This window comes from Phodopus roborovskii, unplaced genomic scaffold, assembly GCF_943737965.1.
Source record: "Phodopus roborovskii unplaced genomic scaffold, PHOROB, whole genome shotgun sequence".
In the NCBI taxonomy this organism is placed as follows: Eukaryota; Metazoa; Chordata; class Mammalia; order Rodentia; family Cricetidae; genus Phodopus; species Phodopus roborovskii.
Window position 1 is genome coordinate 4,288,857 of NW_026126407.1, and position 18,490 is coordinate 4,307,346.

Consider the following 18,490-nt stretch of genomic DNA (forward strand, 5'->3'; position numbering starts at 1 on the left):
TTTTGTGTTTTTTGTTTTTTTTTTTGTTTTTTTTTTTTTTTTTGTTGTTGTTGGGTTTTTTTTTTTTTTTTGCCTTCCTGCTATAAATAATGAAAATTTCAGTTCATTTCTGAAAAATAAATTGGTCAATAAATTCATTTTGTTCTGCTTCTACTTTACACAAAGCTTCATATTCAACTCGATACCTGAAAAACAAAATTGTTAGAAGCCCTGAAAAGAATGAAATAAAAACAGGACAATTCTTTCATAGTATAGAGTTTTAAACAGTTGCAAGAGTAAAATGGAACAAAGCCCTACTCAGCCACCCAGGAGAAATCTATCCCTAGGGAAGATACGGAAGTGGCCTCAGCCCTTGTTACAGGAACCAGTGCTCAAACATGAAATTAACCCCCACTTTCTTCTTCTCAAATGTAATTTTTAAAAATCTTCAGGATACCCGGTGAGATGCTCTATCTGGGAAATGATGGGGAAAGGGAAATGAGTATCTGCAGTTGAGCACTGGCTTGGTGTGTCTGCTTACCTTTCTAACTGCATTTTCTTCTCTGCTATCAGTGCTTGCAGTTGCTGCTGTTGGGCTTCCCTCTGCTTTGCTATGGATTTGAGGAGGTTCCGAGCACCGATGGCCTAAGAAACAGCATTATCAAAGAAGGCATGGCTTTAAACTTAAGAAGGAAAGGCCACTTGGGAGGGGAAAGCCCCATGGTTTTAATGGTTAGGACTATTAACCCACTGATCCCAAAGTGCCTGGTAAAAAAATAACAGGAAGTAGTTCCGGCCGGCAAGTGTATGTAGTGGCCTACTGGGGGCCTTTTACCAAGTTATCTATCTGTACCTGGCAATCTTTCATGTCTTCATTTATAAAAGGAGGGTAAAAACACCCACCAGTGCTACCATGATGATCAAAAGGAGGATGACAAGTGTGGACTGCAGAGAGGACTCAAGGTTAGGCGCACTGGTCGCTCTTGGAGAGGAGCCAAGTTCAGTCTTTGGGCACCCACATAGCGGCTAAACAGTATAACTTCAGTTCCAAGGGGATCCAATACCCTCTCTGACCTTCAAGGGCACGGACACCAGGCACACACACATAGCACACATACATACGTAGGCAAAATAGTCATGCACATAAATCAATCTAGAAATTTGAGGACTGGAGAGATGGTTCAGTCATTAAAAGTGCTAGCTGTGCGTCCAGAGAACCTAAGTTCAATTACCAGCACTCAAACAGCAATTTACAACCAAACATTTCTAATTCTAGTTCCAGAGGACCTGATACCTTCTGGCCTCTAAACACGCACGTGTATGTGCACAGACATTCCTGTAGACAAACATTCATTCACATGAAATAAGTCTTGAAAAAAAAATACTGGCATATAAGTCCACCATGTTAATTAAGCCAGCATCTGTTATTAAATTCCTGTGTTAAATAAATAAGCTTACCATCCCAACAATAAAGACAAGCCTGCAGGTTTCCTGGCCAAGGCCAACAGCTGATCTTACCTTCATCTTCTCATTCTCCGCTTCTTTTGCAAGCTGATCAACAAGCTCAATTAGACCACCAACTATTTTCTGAAACTGGCCAATTTCTTTGAGGAAAAGAACAAAACATTCTTATTAGCATCCCTTTGAAGTAGGGAGGGCAGAGCTAACTGCCCCTCCTAATCTGTGTCATAGCAGCCTGGTACCTACTAACCTAACCCTCTCACCATTGGTCTAACCTAGAAAAGAGGGACCAGTACAGAGCTAGACTTTTGAGTATGAGCTCCAGGGTGGACCAAACCCTATCTCTCTCAGATAGGACTCTCGGGACACAAGTGCAGCCTGTGGACTGGCCAAAGACTGGGTTTCAGTAAAATGTGGTATGAAAATCGTTGCCTGTAACCATAGCTGGTAGAAAGCTCACATCATTAGGTGCCCCTTTTCCCATTCACTTTTTCCGGTGCTCTTGATATGTTGGAACCCTGTTTTATTTTTATGAAAATAAGGTCAGAGAAGTGGGCCACAGCATAGAGCAACCACTAAACTGGGAACAGACACCAAGCAACCTGTCACAAAACCATGGCCCAGAAATCTCTTGCTTCAGCTGAGTGTGCAACACAAGCTGGAACCCCAGCACTAGGGAGGCTAAGTTAGGAGAAGCATGAGTTTGAGGACAACATACAACATATAAAGAAAATTCCTCTGTTACAGCTTAATTTGGCTTTTTCCACTGGCGCTGGGCTAGCTCAGCAGCTAGGAAAGAAGGCCTCCTGGAGATCTATAGCCCAAAAGTCACCACTGTGCTGAGCTGCTCCTGGAGACCTCAGTTACCACCTCTCACTCTAAGTTAACACAGATCCTGCCACCAAGACAGGAAATCAAATCAGAATATATAATTCCATTTCCCACCTCCAAGTCATAATTCTCCATCATGAATTTTAAGGTTGTTTATCTAAAAACAGCCCCCTCTGCTCTAATCCAATGTGCTTGAGACTAAATGTGGAAATCTAGGCAGCAAAAGAGGGCAAGTAGAGAAGGTTGGGAATCCAGAGACCAGGCTCAATCCAGGCAGCAAGCAACTCCATTCTCCCAGATCTAAGAGCGGTAGTCAAGGTGGAGTATGAATTTGCTCAAAGCAGAATGGCACCGTGTCTTCAAATGATACTCACTGTCCACAAAATCCTTACACTCTTCCTTGAGCTCTATGGTCTGCTGGGTAACCTCTGGGTCCAACACCCGAAGCTTGTTCAGCTCATCAAAGTGCAGCCCTGCTTCCCCCAAGATGTCCTTGGCCATAGCTGCAAAGAAAGCAGCCCCAACCTGAATTGTGTCCCAGACATCCAAGGTAATCAGGTTCCTCAGCCACTCCAGTCCCCATATGCCAATGTCAAGCCCTCCTCATGGCCCCCAGACACCAATGTCAAGCCCTCCTCATGGTCCCCAGACACCAATATCAAGCCCTCCTCATGGTCCCCAGACACCAATGTCAAGCCCTCCTCATGGTCCCCAGACACCAATGTCAAGCCCTCCTCGTGGTCCCCAGACACCAATGTCAAGCCCTCCTCGTGGTCCCCATTCCCTCTACCTCCACCTCTCAGCCTCACCTGTTTCCCTTCCAGGCTCCCTAGAGAAGTTCTGCTTTGAAGGGGTGACAGTGGCAGTCAGGAGGTATGTCATAGGAGCAAGGGTCAGGAAAGAATAAAGTCCAATTGCTTGTCACAGGCATTGTTCATTCAACATACATTTCTTGAGTGCCTACTACATGCCAACACTGCTAGATGCTGGGGTGTAAAGATGAATGCAACATGGTGCCTGCCCTGGAGCAGTTTAGCTGGAGGAAAACAGACATGTAAACCTGATAAACTATATTGCATTAAGTGATTTTACAGAAATATCACTAAGCCAACAGGAAAAAAAAAAATGGAAACAGCAATTCATTTGGGTGCATTTGGCCTTAGTTGTGAGCCATAAGCATAGTTACAAATTCCCATTTATGTATCCCAAAAGGCTTTTCAAATGCTTGCACCGAAATCTCTTTCTCTTTCTCTTTCCCTTTCCCTCTCTCTCTCTCTCTCTCTCACACACACACACACACACACACACACACACACACACACTCACACACACAAAATAAAGAAAAAAGAAAGGAAAAGAAAAAGAAAGAATCTGGGTGAATTAAAAAATTAGAGTTAAAAGCCAGCTATGGTCATACATGACTCTAATTCTAGCACTTGCTGTGCCAAAGGACCAACACAAGTTTAGGAGCAACCTGGGTTACACTTTGAATTCCAGGCTATCCTGTGCTACATAAGACACAGTCTCCAAAACATAAACAAACAAACAAAAAACAAAACAAAAACCACTTGTGTTTTTGTGTTGTTCTATTTGGACAGTTTGAGTAATTAAGAGCTCCCAGGGATTAACTGGACGAGATGCTATTGAAAAATTCATGTACACCGGAGTTTGCATACATTTATTCTAAAAACTGTGGAATCCCTGCTCCAAGGACAAAGTGAACACAATGTCTCTGGACAAACAGTAAGCAAACAACAAAAAATTGGGGGGGGGAGGTACACGGGACAATTCTCAGTGCTCTGTGAAGCCACTGCAGGAGAACATAACTCACTAGGCAGATACCAGGGCAACAAAAGCCTTCAGAAAAAATAATACGAGACCTAAACATGTCCAAAATAATCTAAGAGAAGGGAGAGAAGTATTCTGGACAGAGGGAAAAGCACATAGGAAGATCCTGAGGCTAGAATCTGACCCAAAGGATGCTGTGATCAAAACGACAAGAAATAGGAACGAGGCTAGACTGGCTAGAGCTGGATGGTTCAATGCTGGGAAAGCCCCAGTAATGAACTAGGATTTCTTTTTTAATGTAACAGCTAGTAGTGGATTCCAGCAGTGCTCATCGATCAGATTTGGAACGATCACTCACTGCCTTGACCAACCGGAGGATCAGCAGCACAGAGGTGCACTACCAGATTAACTCTTCACTGTGAACCTAACATCTAAGCAGGTTGCCTGCAAGTAAGCGGCACTCTGTTAATGTTTGCGGAATGAAAGAATGTGGAAACAGTAGGCTGTAACAGAAGAAAAGATTTGAAGCTGAAGACGAGATCAGAACTGACATGATTCCCGAGTCGATAGAATTTAGTAATAGATTGTTGAATGCAGCAGTTTGGAGATGAGTGAAGAAAAGAGCCAAACATGATTGCCATGGATTAAACCAAGTGTATGGCTGGCATGGACAGTTTAATGAGATGCTTAAGAAACAGAGTTGCAGGGAAATGGTTCACAGTGAACTAACAGTGAGGTACCCACCTCACCCCCAGCTTCTCTACCACAAACATGTCCCAGGGACCTGGGATTGAGCTTCCTAAACATAAGGACGGTGACTGGCTCTACCCGCCCTGGCTCTCCCAGATCCGCAGCCACTAAAAATAGTTGTGGCTGTGGAGTTTGGAGAAGGCTCTGGCACAGTGAGGAAAGACTGGGCAAAGGACGTGGCTGCCTTTACTATGTTATCCCCCTGAAATGCCCGAGCCTCGGTTTCCCGGTGACATCGTAGGGAGCCATGCTCTAGGGCTGAGCTGGGTCTAAACCGGTTCCCTAAAAATTTCGAGGATGGGAAACGGCTGGGTGGGCCAGCCAATCCTCATCGCGGGGCCAAGTCGGCCTCCTCTAGTCCCAAATCCACCACGTCCCCCGACCTCAAATCACCACAAACCTGACGACCCGTCCTGGCGTCGCGCTGCGGCCCAGACGGCTAAAGGTGGAAAGTTCTCTCCGGTAACTGCAACCAGCCGCTGCCACGGATACAGGAACTATTAGCCTCACGTCACGCCGACACCAGAACCACTAGCATCTGCCCACCCCGCAGTGCCTGCTGGGAAATAGACACCCCCGAGAGAGCGGTAACTGCCCACGAAACCCAGAAGCCTTTGCGCCGGAAGTAGATTTGCTCGCTTCCGGAAGCGGAAGAAGGCCAAGTCTCAGCCGGATTCCCGACTCCACCGCCTGCTCGCGCGCTGTGCATGCCGGGTCTTGTAGTATATTTCTCGAGTCGTAGGGCAGGGTTGCCGCTCAGGAGTCGACAGGCGCAGGGTGTGAGCTCACAGCCGAGATTGCAGGCAGCCACAGGCCAGAGGCGGCACGGAGTCCGCTCGCCACTCGCCTGAGAGGAGAGGCGCCCCAGCGGACGGTGAGAGCCAACCTGTTTGTGCAAGAGGGGAAGGACAGGCTCTGCCGGGTCCTGGGCAAAAGGCACGGGACGCCACGCGGGGATGGAGTTCAAGTCCTCTCCTGGGGAGTGGGTGGCACCACGGATCTCAGATTCTCAGAAAAGGAGGGGTGTGGCGGGAGAGCAGTCTGCACTGCCAGGAGAGAAGTGGGATATTTCTTCATTTCCACAGGGGATCCTTTGGGTGAAGCCTAAGCGTCACTCTCACAATTTCTGACCTTTTTAGCCAAAACGAGACTTCTCACTCTCTCGCTGTCCATCGTGTCCTTCCTTTAGGACCCCAAATCTTTTCACTACCGCGATCGTTTGCCCTTTGTTCTGTTTGGCTTCCCATGAGGTTCCCTTAGAGACACCTGTAGGTCCCTAACCCCAGGATTACCCCAATGGAGGGAAGAGCACTGACGCTATCCGTGGAAACTTCATCCTCTCAGAAATTTCTTTCTAGGGCGTCACCTGCCACTGGACTCTTGGAACTCATTGGTCTGGGTGGAATCTGGTCTGACGTCACCCAGGACTCAAAGTGGCTGCTTTGTAGGAAAAGAATAGATTAGCACCGGATTTGACTTCCTCAGCTGCAGGCCTAGTCATTGAGTTTCTTTGATTTGGTAGAACATGTATATATGCTTCCTTTGATTCCGAAGAAATAGGGTTTGGACACAAAATATGTGAGGAACTTGCTAAAACTTTTTGTTAAGGAGTTGACCCCCACCCTTGGGGTAGGCCATATTGCTCACCATTTTTTTTTTTTTTTTTTCCTTGAAACAGGATTTCTCTGTGTAGCAGTTAGAGCCTGTCCTGGCACTCGCTCTGTAGACCAGGCTGGCCTCGAACTCACTGAGATCCACCTGCCTCTGCCTCCCAAGAGCTGGGACTAAAGACATGTGCCACCAATGTTCGGTCCCATTCTAGCATTCCAGTATTACTTACTGTCAGTCTCCTGGGGCTCATTTCATTCATATTCCATCACTAAAGCAAATAAGTCACCAAAAGGATGTGCTACTTCACACAGCACCACCCTAGCCTTTCCCTGACAACCCTCAACCCCCGACCATTCCAGGGACACACCTAAATCTTTTCAGGAACAGTTTTAGTCTAACAAGCCAATACATATTGAATACTTGAAAGTGTGCCTTCTTGTCTGAGGACCCACATTCTGGTTTCACCTGTAGGCATTAGGAGCAACAGGAATTCACTGAGTGTTCTGGGATTTAAAGAGGTCCATCCCACTTTGGGGGCTTTTGTTTCTGTCCCCAGCCTTGCTTCTGAAATCCTCACCTTCACCATCTCTTGCCTAGACCACTACTTCTGTGATCTCCACACTTCCTCTGAGGCACCTTTGCAGTCCTACACAGCATCAGGTTTGTCCTTGGAAACTATAAATAAATAGGATCATATCACTCCCCTGTTTAAAGCCTTCCAGTGAGTTCCCAGAGTATATTGCAATTCAAGCAAGACCCAACTCTTCGCGGTCATGTAATACTTGCTTTCTCTGGCTTTCCATCAGACCACTTTCCCCCTTCTTCCTGTATACCAGCCACCATGTCACTACTGTTCCGAAAACTTGTTCCTTTTTAACAATTTGTGTGCCTGGTGCCCACAAACACCAGAAGAGGCCATCAGATCTCCTAGTTATACATCATTGTGAGCTTATAAATTGAATGTAGGTCTTCTGGGAGGAAGCCAGGCTCTTAAATGCTGATCCATCTCTCCAGCCCCATAAAATTGGTTTCATTTTTAAAAAATATAAGTGTACATGGGTGTGCCTGTGTATGTACACCATGCAGCCAACAGGAAGGCCAGAAGAGGGTGTCAGATCCTCTGGAACAGGAGTGACAGATTATTGTAAACTAATTGATGTGGGTGCTGGGAACTGTACCTTGGTCTTCTGCAAGGGGAATACATGTTCTTACCACAGAGCCACCTCTTCAGCCTCTAAAACTTATTCCAAACAGCTTTGCACTTGCTCTCTAGAATATGCTTTCAGACCTTAGCTGTAATGTCCTCTTCCCTTGGTCTCAAGCTTCAGCCTGATAATCCCCATGTCATTCTTATATTCTCAGTTACATTGATGGTCTGTGTACCATCTGTGTACCAGTCTGCTTCTAGTTTGTGTTTTTGTTTGAGACAAGGTTTCTCTATATAGCCTTGGCTGCCCTGGAATTCACTACATACAGTAGGCTAGCCTGGGACTTCCAAGTACTAGGACTAAAGGCATGTGCTATTAAGCCTAGATAATCTGTCTTCTTCTACTAGAGTGGAATTTCCATGAGGGCAGGACTCTTCTGTGTTTGTTCTTTTCTATTCCTAGTGCCTGACACACAGTAGGAGCATAATAAATGGTAACATTACTATTTTTTAATTCTTGTTAGGCTGAGGATGTAGTGTTCTTTGAACTCCTTGAAGCAAGGACAGTGTCTTTATATGGTTCCTACTTCTTAATATAACAGGTCCAAATAGTTTTATTGTCAAGTGAATTAAACGAGATAATATATACACCAATGCCTAGAATATTCCCTGTCACATACTAAGCATGCAGTGAATTTAACTATGATACTTTTTCTTTGGTGAATGAATATTATTGATATTATTATTTTTTAATTTTTAGAGGGCTTTTTTTTTTTTTTATGTGTGAGGGTGTTTTGCCAACAGGTTATCTATATACAATTATGTGCAAGGTTATCTATATACAATTATGTGCAGTGCCCACAGAGGCCATAACACAACATCAGATCCCCTGTAACTGGTGTTATAAATGGTAATTGCTATATGGGCTTGGGAATTGAACCCAGGTCCTCTAGAAGAGCAGCTGGAGCTCATAACAGCTGAACCATCTCTTCAGTATGTGACTTTTCACTATTGCTATGTTCGTTTTGTTTTCTAAAGACAGAGATCCTGCTATTTGGCCCAAGTTGGCTTATGTCTCATTCTGTAATGCAGACAGGGCTTGGACTTGATATTTCTTTCCCCAAGTTTGAGCAAAGAGTTTGTGCATTGTTCTTCTAAGGGCAAGCCGTCGGTGGTGAGAGGCAGTGGTGAATTGGGTGGGCTCCCGACACCACGCAACTACCTGATACACCAAGGCAGCCTGAGAATGGCTTGTTCTGCAGAAGTATTTCTGGCACACAGCCTGTCCTCTTGCAGATTGTCAAAGAGTCCTCAGAGGTCAAGTGCTTTCTAGTGTTGCATGTGTGTGCCACCATACCTAATAGTATCTAACGGGGGTGGGGGGTGTTTGTTTTTGAGGCAGAGTCACTTGTATCCCAGGCTGGTCCTAAACTCTCTAGGTAGCTGAGGAACAGCCGGTCTTTCTGCCTCCACTGCCTCCCTGGCCTCCACAGGCTAGGGCTATCATATTTACTTTACATGCTGCTGAGAATCTAATCCAGAGCTCATATGTGCTAGACAAGCATCCTACATTAAGCTACGACTTAGTCTTTCCTTTTTCCCCTGAGACAGAATCTCTGAAGTTCAAACTACCTCAGCCTTTCAAGTACTGGATTGTTAGGTGTGAGCCACCACCCTTGACCTGGTTAGTAATAGTTTGGATAAACTACAACATTACAGCCAGCGGTGGTCACAAACACGTTTAATCCCAGCACTGTAGAGGCAGAGGCAAGTGGAGCTCTGTGAGTCTGAGGACAGTTTAGTTTACATGTCAAGTTCCAGAATCAGGGCTATATAATTGAGGGACCTTGTTTAAAAAAAAAAAAATATATATATATATATATATATATATATATATGTGTGTGTGTGTGTGTGTGTGTGTGTGTGTGTGTGTGTGTGTGTGTGTGTATATATATATATATATATATATATATATATATAAAATACAATTATCCCTCCATGTCTGTGTGGCACTGACTCTAGGTTCTTTGCAAACACCAAAATCTGAGGATGCTTACATTAAGTGTTGTCATATATAATCCATGCACATACTCCTGAATTTCTTCTATCATCTCTGGATTATTTAAAATGCCTAATACTATGTAAATATATGAAGTATGACACACATAGTTGTATGCAAATGTATGCAAATGTATGCAAATGTATGTATGCAAATAGTTATTATACTGTGCTGTTTAGGGAATGGTAACCACAGTAAGTGTGTATCCATTCAGTAAAAATGTAATTTTGTTTGTTTTTTATACAAGGTCTCTCTGTGTAGTCCTGGCTGTCCTGGAGCTCCCTCTGTAGACCAGGCTTGGCCTGGAACTCACAGAGAGCCTCTTGCCTCTGCACCCCCAGTGCCAAGATTAAAGGCATGTGCCACTATGCCCATCTAAGACTCCATCTTTTTTTTTTTTTTTTTAACTCAGAGTTTACAGGTTTAGAACTTAGAATATAAATAGCAACACAAAAAACAGAATGCAAGCCAGGAAGACAAACCAACTTTTCTTTTAATCATTTCTCTGGTCTCCAAACTGTTAGTATTTTATTTTCCACATTCCTTAATCATTTTAAGGTCATCGTCATGTTTGTTCTTCCCATTCTTGGTGAGAAGGAAAAGAAGAGAGATAGGGCTCTCAGGAAAAATCAACAAAATAGCCATCCTGTGTTCCGCCTTGAAAAATGGTGACAATTATAGGAACTTGGGGCAAGGCCGATGCCAAGAACGGGGAGGGTCAGGAAAACTCATGGGAGCTCAGGTAACCCCTGTCAAGCTCCCTGGCTGGCTACCTCCAGAACTGGCCTTCTCCAATCTCTTAAAACCACACTCATGTTCCTTCCTGGATCACAGGCTCCCTTTGGCTGGTGCTAACCTGAGTCCTGGAGCCGGCTACTCCTGAAACAGGAAATGCATCCTGTCCCACTGGCTCCTGGGAAAGTCTCTAGGCCGGCTAGATTCCCAGTCGGTTAGTCTGGAAAGTCTGGAATCTTGGGAAAACATTTTCTGGAGTCAGTGTGGTGGATCCCAAGTTGATCTATTCATCTGTTCTTAGTTCGAAGGGGTTTGTTTTGTTTTGTTTTGTTTTGTTGCAACCCAAAGGAGGAGTTTATGCTCCCAGACCTGGCTCCTGGTGCTGTTAGAACAGCATAGGGGTCACTCTTATTGACACCCAGTATCCTAGTTTCCTTTCTATTGCTGTGATAAAACGTTGGGAGGAGAGAGTTTATTTGCCTTACACATCCAGGTCATAGTTCTTCACTGAGGGAGTTGGGGGAGGAACTGGTGGCAGGAACCTGAGGATAGAGGAATGCTGCTTACTTACTTGCCCAGTCTGCTCTCTTATACCACCCAGGACCACTTGCCCAGGGATGGCATGCCCTGCCCCCATCGATCACTAACCAAGGAAATGCCCCTGCAGGCTTGCCTCCGGGCCAGTGTAATAGAGGCATATACCCAATTATGGTTCTCTTCCCAGATGACTTTAACTTGTGTCATGTTGACAAAAAAACTAACCAGCACACCCAGGAATTTAGCCTCTGCTTGGGAGTACATGGGCTTCTCTAGGAAGTAAACTGTGTCAGAGTTCCTACTGCTGTCCCCTCCTCCCTTGTGGTCTCTACTCTGCTGACTTCTGTGTTCTCTACCTCTTGGCTTACAGCACTGAGAGTATGAGGCCCTGGCCTCTGTGGGCCAATCATTCGTGATCACTTCCACCACGGCAGAAACTTCCAAGCCTACCTCCTGCCGTGTGGTGATCTACCTACAGCGGGAGATGTCAGGGGACACCTGTCTGTGCCCAGCCTCAGGGGCCAAGCCCAAGATAAGTGGCTTCAAGGGAAGCGGCCTGGGCAACAAGTACGTGCAGCTCAATGTGGGTGGCTCCCTGTACTATACTACGGTGCGGGCCCTCACCCGGCATGACACTATGCTCAAGGCCATGTTCAGTGGGCGCATGGAGGTGCTGACTGACAAAGAAGGTAAGGCATTGTGTCTGGGCATGCTGAGCAAGGGAGGAGAGGAAAGGGGCATCCTTCAATGACTTCAGTGCAAGGCTGAAGCTCAATAGATCTAGGATTTGTAATTTTTCCTCTTCACTTCTTACAAGTCTTAATAGGGCTTCAGAATCCCTTGAAATTGTACGTAGAATGCTGTATGTTTATGTGTCATCCAGAGGAATAAGTCCACACTTTAAAAATACTCAGGCTGCGTGTGGCGGCACACATCTCTAACCGTACCACATTGGAGGTGGGGGACAGGAGGATCAGACATTTGAAGACAACCTCCATTACATAGAGAGTTTGAGGCCAGCCTGGGCTAAACTTTATATCAAGGGGAATTTTTTTTTTTTTTTAAATAGAATCCAGGAATGCTGGCACAAGCTTGTAATCCCAGCACTCAGTTTGAGGCAACTCAATCTCAAATCTGAGGCTAACCTAGACAATTCAGCAAGACTCTGTTTCAAAAACTAACATATGGGCCAGGCACACCCCTCTACTCCCAGCACTCAAGAGGCAGAGGAAGGTGGATCTCTGTGAGTTCAAGGCCAGCCTGGTCTACAGAGTGAGTTCCAAGATAACCAGGACCTTGAAAAACAAAACAAAACAAAAAAAAAAAAAAAAAAAAAAAAAAAAAAACACCAAAAAGGCTGACATATGTATCCAAGTAAGTAAGATTGTCATAAACACAGTAGAGCCTGGGCAGTAGGCAAAAAGCAAGCAGAGACTGGTGGTTTCTGTATTACCAGGATAACCTGAGTTCCTCCAAGCTTAGACACCCCGTCCTGCACAGAGCCCTGAAGATCTGTATCTTCTCAGGAGCACAGAGTTCCTGGACTCAGGATAGGGAAGTGCAGCACAGCTCTGAGGCCTAATCTGCCTGCCACACATGGTCTGGGCTCTTTACTCTCTTGGAGCTCCTTTTTTTGCATCCTGTTGCCTACTGCCTCTCTCCGGGTCTTTGCTTGCATGAGACACAACTAGAGACTAACAGTAATCCTGTGGGATCCCTCTAAATTCCTAGGCTGGATCCTCATAGACAGATGTGGAAAGCACTTTGGCACCATCTTGAATTACCTCCGGGATGACACCATCACCCTCCCTCAAAACCGGCAAGAAATCCAGGAATTGATGGCTGAAGCAAAATATTACCTCATTCAGGGGCTAGTGAATATGTGCCAGTCTGCCCTGCAGGTATGGAAAGAATTAGGTGGCCTAATGAGGTTGGGAATTGTCCCTCTGGACAATTAGGTTTGGCTCCTGGAAAGCTGTGTTGGAAATGAGGTTGATGAGTCCAAACCCAGTTAGAACAATGGGGTGCTGCCCAGGCCCAAGCAAACTGCTGCTAGGTATTCACATTTGGTAGCACAAGCAGGCTGAGCCTCTAATTCATTTGCTTAGATATCCAAGCTTCAGATTTTCTGGCAGAGGAGATCTGCTTACTGGCTGGCAATGTCTATTACCAAGAGTCATGATCTGTCTGGTACCTCCTTACCAGGCATGGGGTAACTGTGGCAAGGCCTGGAGAAGTACCTGGCTAGCACAAGATCCTAAAGGCTGCTCTCTGCTCTGTCTGTCACCCAGGACAAGAAAGACTCCTATGAGCCTGTGTGCAACATCCCCATCATCACATCCCTGAGAGAGGAGGACAGGCTCATCGAATCCTCCACAAAGGTACTGGGTACTCTTAGGGCCTTGGTCTGGGGACACCCTGTTCCTGGCCTAACCCTTACTCCATCTTCTCTCACAGCCTGTGGTGAAGCTACTATACAACAGAAGCAATAACAAGTATTCATATACCAGGTATGGCAGGCATTTCTGCTAGGGCGCTGGGGAGGGCGGTAGATGCAGCTGAAGGGCTGAGCAACCAGAGCAGCTCTGGATAGTAGGCCCAAGGAACTTCACAGGTTCCCGACACATGTAACATGGGCTTTGAAACCACCTTTGCTAAGGGCAATGAACAGGGATGGAAGGGAACTCAGGTCAGAGGTATTTGGGATTTGTTATATAATCCTGGTTGGGATGTAGATGATAAAATGTGAAACATGTATGTAATGTATCCTATCAGGAACATGCCAGAGATTTCCATCCCCCATTGCCTTAGTGAGTGAAGAGGGGTGCTAGGAAGTCATGAGCTGAGTCCTCCTGAAGCTGGTGCTCCTCACTGTATCCTCATAACAGGCTACAGTTAGGTAGACCCAGGTGGCTACAGGCTTGACTCTAGACTCTCCTGGTCCCCTGTGAATACTGCATCCACCCACAGCAAAAGAGCAATGTACTGAAGTAACAGTGAGGGACCCTTTCTTCCAGGCTTAAGGAGCAGTCACTTCTTTCTCTCAGTGCTCTCTGCTGTAACTGAGAGCCATTTCCATCCCTTTCCCTCAAATTCCCCAAGTCTTACAGGTTCCTCTCTGCCTCTCTGGCCTTTGGGTGGGGGCAGCATGGAGAACCCAGAATGTCCCAGAAGCACTGTCTGGTGCTGGAACCTCATTCTAGGCTTCTGGCCCTTCGGTTTTTTTTTTTTTTTTTTTTTTTTTTGTTTTGTTTTGTTTTGTTTTGTTTTTCCAGCAACTCTGATGATCACCTGCTGAAAAACATTGAACTGTTTGATAAGCTGTCCCTACGCTTCAATGGCCGTGTGCTCTTTATCAAGGACGTCATTGGTGATGAAATCTGCTGCTGGTCTTTCTACGGCCAGGGTCGCAAGTTGGCAGAGGTGTGCTGCACCTCCATCGTGTATGCCACAGAGAAGAAGCAGACAAAGGTATGTCCTTTCCTCTGCTAGGAGACAGATCACACAGACTCCAGGGTTGAGAACTGGTGTTGCTCCAATGTACCCATCCCACAGCAACAAAAGGGACACATGTACTTTCCCAAACATGGTATGATGGTGCCAGGTAGGACAGCGCCAGAACAAAGGGGTTGGGGAATGGTCAGAAACTGTTACCAGCTGCTGAAAAAAGAAGCCCACCGACCAGCAACTTTCTGGTGCCATGGAAGGACTAGGTCTTTGACGTTGTTACAATTCAGGATGTAGATCTAGTCCCACCACATCTAGGTTATCTGATTTTATGAGGAGCCATTGGTCTTTTCCTGCTTACAGAAATGGGAATGTCTAAATGTAGCCAATACATGGCAAGGGTACCAAAGCAAAATGGCATAGCTTTCCACTTCAACACTGCTCTTTACAGCCAGGCTCGTCAGCAGGCTTCCTTAGCCCATGAAACATCACAGTGCCAGATGAGCACAAGGCACCTTTTATTTTTACTTTTTGTTTTTGAAACAGGGTAACTGAAACCTAGGCTGGAGTTTGCATATAATCTAGGTTGGCCACAAACACATGGCATTCCTCCTGCCTCAGCCTGCTAGGATTAGGGTTATAGGTATAATCCACTATAATCAGCTGTGTGAATTACTTGGTAGGGGACAGACTCAGCTCCTCCCTTTCTGCAGAGGCCAGCAGGTGTCATCTCTAGAGTGGAGACAGGTGGGGTTTTACTAGGTGGAAAAGGGGAATAAAGGGGGCAAACATCCAGACCCAAGAGCCTTAGCCCCAGACTGCCACATTGCCTCAGGCTGAGTGATCTGCTGAAGGCTGTCCAGAGGACAGCTTATATGAGATGGTAATCCTTGGCAGTTGGGGGTGGGGGATGATGATGACATGGAGTTAGTCAAGAGGCTGTGACAGTGGAGTCAGGATTCAGGACCTGAGTAACAGCAGAGGTAGCAGTGCCTGTCTTCTTCCTAGGTGTTCTTTTCCTTCTTCCGTATGCTCCCCTAACTCTTCACATCCAGCTATAAGACAGGCTCAGCTGGGCCATTCTCCCTACTTAAGATGAAGGCACAACAGCTCTTCCCTCCACATTGACCCTAGGGGAGACTTTCTGGGTCAGAGAAGCAATGGAACTGCTTGTCAGAATTTATTTATTTGTGTGTGGGTGATGACAGGACAGCCTGGAATTTCCTTCCATTTGAGTTCCACCATTCAGGTCCTGGGATCAAACTTAAGTCGGCCGAACTATTCCCTCACTCCCTTTTTGAAATAGGATTTCACTAGGTGGGCTGGCTTCAAACTCTCCATCCTCCTACCTCAGCCTCCCAGGTAGCAGGGATTACAGATGGATACCACCCAGCCTGACTAAGCAGCTACTTTTTATTGTGTATTTGGTTGTTTATTGTGTCAGGCTATTCACTGAGCTAAAGAATGTATGTCTTTCTTTCAATGTTGACAGATTTCAAGAGATGCTAGCTCAGGTTGACAGGCATACCTAGGAGCCTAGTGCTCAGAAGGCTGAAGTAGGAGGATTCTGAGTCTAGGGCAGCTTGGGAAATAAGGAGACCCTGTCTCAGAACAAAAACAAAGTAGTGATTGACATCACTTTACACACATAGAAACTGCAGCCCAGAAAGCTCAGTCTCAAGACCTAGCATCTTGTCCAGAGTTGTTTGTACCTGTCCATACCCATGATGATAGTCTTCAGTTGTGGAGTGGGGTGGGGATGCAGGGGTGCGATAGTCTATATTCTCATGTCCCCTGATGCTTCTCTTGTTAGCCAGGCAGCTACCTGACTTCTAAGTTAGGCTTCATGGAAGAGACAAGGTCCAGAGCCCTAATGTTTCCTCATGAAATGAGACCTCACTCCATCTTGTTCCCTTCTCCCCAGGTGGAATTCCCAGAGGCCCGAATATATGAGGAAACACTCAACGTCCTACTCTATGAGACCCCTCGAGTCCCTGACAATTCCTTGCTGGAGGCCACAAGCCGGAACCGCAGCCAAGCTTCCCCCAGTGAAGATGAGGATACCTTTGAACTTCGAGACCGTGTCCGCCGAATTCATGTCAAGCGCTATAGCACTTACGATGACCGGCAACTTGGCCACCAGTCTGCTCATCGAGACTAATGAGGCCCTTAGGAAGTCAGAGCACAAGAAGCCATGTCTGCTATCCTGTGGATCATAGCCCATTGGCCATCCTCTTCTGCTTCTGCGAGCTGGGAGCCTGTTCTAGCGTGTAGCAGTGCAGGGCCCTGCTTGGGAGGTCTGGGAGCCTGGCAGAGGAAAGGTCACACTGTCTTACCTGGTCCTGCTCCCCTATCACTTCCGGATGTTACCCCACTTCCTGCCTGACAGGGAGCTACTTCTGCTTTAGGGCGAGTGCACTGACTTCCACCTCCTGTGGAGAACATTCTCCAGGCCCTTGGCTGAGTGCCCTTCTTTCTGCTGAAGTGCTCCTTCAGTTCCTCAACTGAACTCTGTTCTATGGAAAAGGAGGTTTCTGGTGCTGCAAGGACCCAATTGAAGGGCAGCCTTCTTTTTTTCCTAAGGTGTTTAAGCATAGGTATGACCTGATTTGTTTCTTTGTTTTTAAATCTAGATGTTAGCCTGGTGACCTTGCCTATAATCCTGGCTATGGAGAAGCTGAAGCAATATAACAAGTTATAGGCTAGCCTGGACAACTTAGCAAGATGCTGTCTCAATACAAAGTTTTAAAAAGAGGGCTAGTGGCATAGCTTAGTGGTAGAATACTTACCTAGTAAGAGTGAGGTCCTGGGTTCAATCACCAGTACTGCCTGCCACACAAAGTACCTAGAAAAGGACTAGTTTCTAGTGTGATGAGGGAGAACCTAGGACTAAGTACTTGCTAACCCTGCAGGATGCCAGGACCCCTCCTAGGCAGACACCCCCCCTCCCCGCCACACACACACACACACACACACACACACATATTCTCTCTCTCTCTCTACCCTTTTAAATGCCCTAACCCAACTTTAGAGCACTTTGTATGTCTGTCATTCAGGAGTGTGGCATATGCTATAATGCCAGCACTCAAAGGCTGAGGCAGAAGGATCATAAGTTTGAGACCAGTCTATGCTATGTAGTTAAAAGTTCTAGGCTAGTATGGGAGAGACTATGTCTCAAGAAAAAAGCAAACTGACTAGTTTTGGCTTTGTCAACCTGACTGGGCAGTCTAAAGAACACCAGGAGGAGAAGGGTACCCAAGTAGAGCCCATGATTTTAATACGGGAAAAGATACCTCACTCCCTGTAGGGTCATATCATTGATTCAGACCTAACACAGTTGTTTGGTTTGGGTCTCATACTTGGATATGCTCAGCTCTAAGACACGCTGTTCCCACAGACCATAAAACCAAAAGCTGTGATGCAGGCCAGAAACACAGCTGCAGCAGAAGGCTATGGAACCATCACTAAAGAGAGCAAATCTTGGAGCCCTATGCTACCAGGAATGCCCGCAGATGTGGCCCAGGCTTGGCCATACTTTTGCCCGGCCACATCATGTCTCGGTTTATGGTCTAGCTCTGGGCAGTGGTTCTGTTTAGTGATAAGTCTCAAATGCATAGTAACCACAGCGACTTAAGCCTTTTGAAAGGCCTTTATTTCTTTTGGGTCATTTGACCATGGAGGTACCAGGGTCTAGAATGAATGTGAATTATTCCTCTGGGCTTTGGTTTTCCTCCCCTTCTTTGCTGGTCTTGGCCCTCTTTAACTAGATTCTTTCCAGGGGAATGTTGTCACTGAAGGGAGCTGTTTGCAAGCCTGACAAAGTGTGTGGCCATCAACAATGCTCAGGACTGAATACAGATTGTCAGCTTTATCCCTTGACTACTCTTATAACTGTCAAATGGCTGCACATAGCTTACTTCTCAGAGCCTATAGGCAGATGCCAGGGTTAGGGTTGGGATCTCACATGGCCCTGATATGACATGATAGAGCAGGGGAAATGTGACTTAGAAATCAGGCATTTGATTTTAATCACAGTCTTGAATGTATAAACAGCTCTAAGATGCTCAGGTCAAGTACCTTGGTGATCAACAGCTACTAGTTCTTCCAGATCTCACTGGAAGTGAGATGACAATCCTTTTTTTGGG

The 18,490-nt window shown here is 46.1% G+C and overlaps 2 protein-coding genes across 3 annotated transcripts; one reads left to right on the top strand and one right to left on the bottom strand.

The window, feature by feature from the left end:
• Positions 1–44: 44 nt before the first annotated feature.
• Ift20 (intraflagellar transport 20) lies at positions 45–5,355 on the bottom strand. Of its 2 annotated transcripts, XM_051179857.1 has the most exons (6): positions 5,210–5,354; positions 3,081–3,307; positions 2,646–2,774; positions 1,498–1,583; positions 521–624; positions 45–185 (listed from the first exon to the last, which is right to left on the bottom strand). In XM_051179857.1, exons 2-6 carry the CDS (start codon positions 3,151–3,153, stop codon positions 104–106), a joined length of 474 nt encoding a protein of 157 aa, XP_051035814.1. In that variant the 5' UTR covers positions 3,154–3,307; positions 5,210–5,354; the 3' UTR covers positions 45–103. The 2 variants fall into 2 exon arrangements, with proteins under 2 accessions (XP_051035814.1, XP_051035815.1); XM_051179858.1 differs by lacking the exon at positions 3,081–3,307 and having other exon boundaries at positions 5,210–5,355.
• A 128-nt stretch (positions 5,356–5,483) lies between these two features.
• On the top strand, positions 5,484–16,823 carry Tnfaip1 (TNF alpha induced protein 1). The gene is made up of 7 exons (XM_051179855.1): positions 5,484–5,683; positions 11,269–11,587; positions 12,630–12,799; positions 13,190–13,279; positions 13,356–13,408; positions 14,174–14,369; positions 16,270–16,823. Exons 2-7 carry the CDS (start codon positions 11,383–11,385, stop codon positions 16,504–16,506), a joined length of 951 nt encoding a protein of 316 aa, XP_051035812.1. The 5' UTR covers positions 5,484–5,683; positions 11,269–11,382; the 3' UTR covers positions 16,507–16,823.
• Positions 16,824–18,490: the final 1,667 nt, after the last annotated feature.

Coding starts and splice junctions, on each gene's coding strand:
- Tnfaip1 (XM_051179855.1), top strand. CDS start 11,383: ATGTCAGGGGACACCTGTCTGTGCCCAGCCTCAGGGGCCAAGCCCAAG. Junction 11,588..12,629: donor GGTGCTGACTGACAAAGAAG/GTAAGGCATTGT, acceptor CTAAATTCCTAG/GCTGGATCCTCATAGACAGA. Junction 13,280..13,355: donor TCATCGAATCCTCCACAAAG/GTACTGGGTACT, acceptor CTTCTCTCACAG/CCTGTGGTGAAGCTACTATA.
- Ift20 (XM_051179857.1), bottom strand. CDS start 3,153: ATGACATACCTCCTGACTGCCACTGTCACCCCTTCAAAGCAGAACTTC. Junction 2,775..3,080: donor GGAGCCTGGAAGGGAAACAG/GTGAGGCTGAGA, acceptor CTTTCTTTGCAG/CTATGGCCAAGGACATCTTG. Junction 1,584..2,645: donor GTGTAAGGATTTTGTGGACA/GTGAGTATCATT, acceptor TTTTCCTCAAAG/AAATTGGCCAGTTTCAGAAA.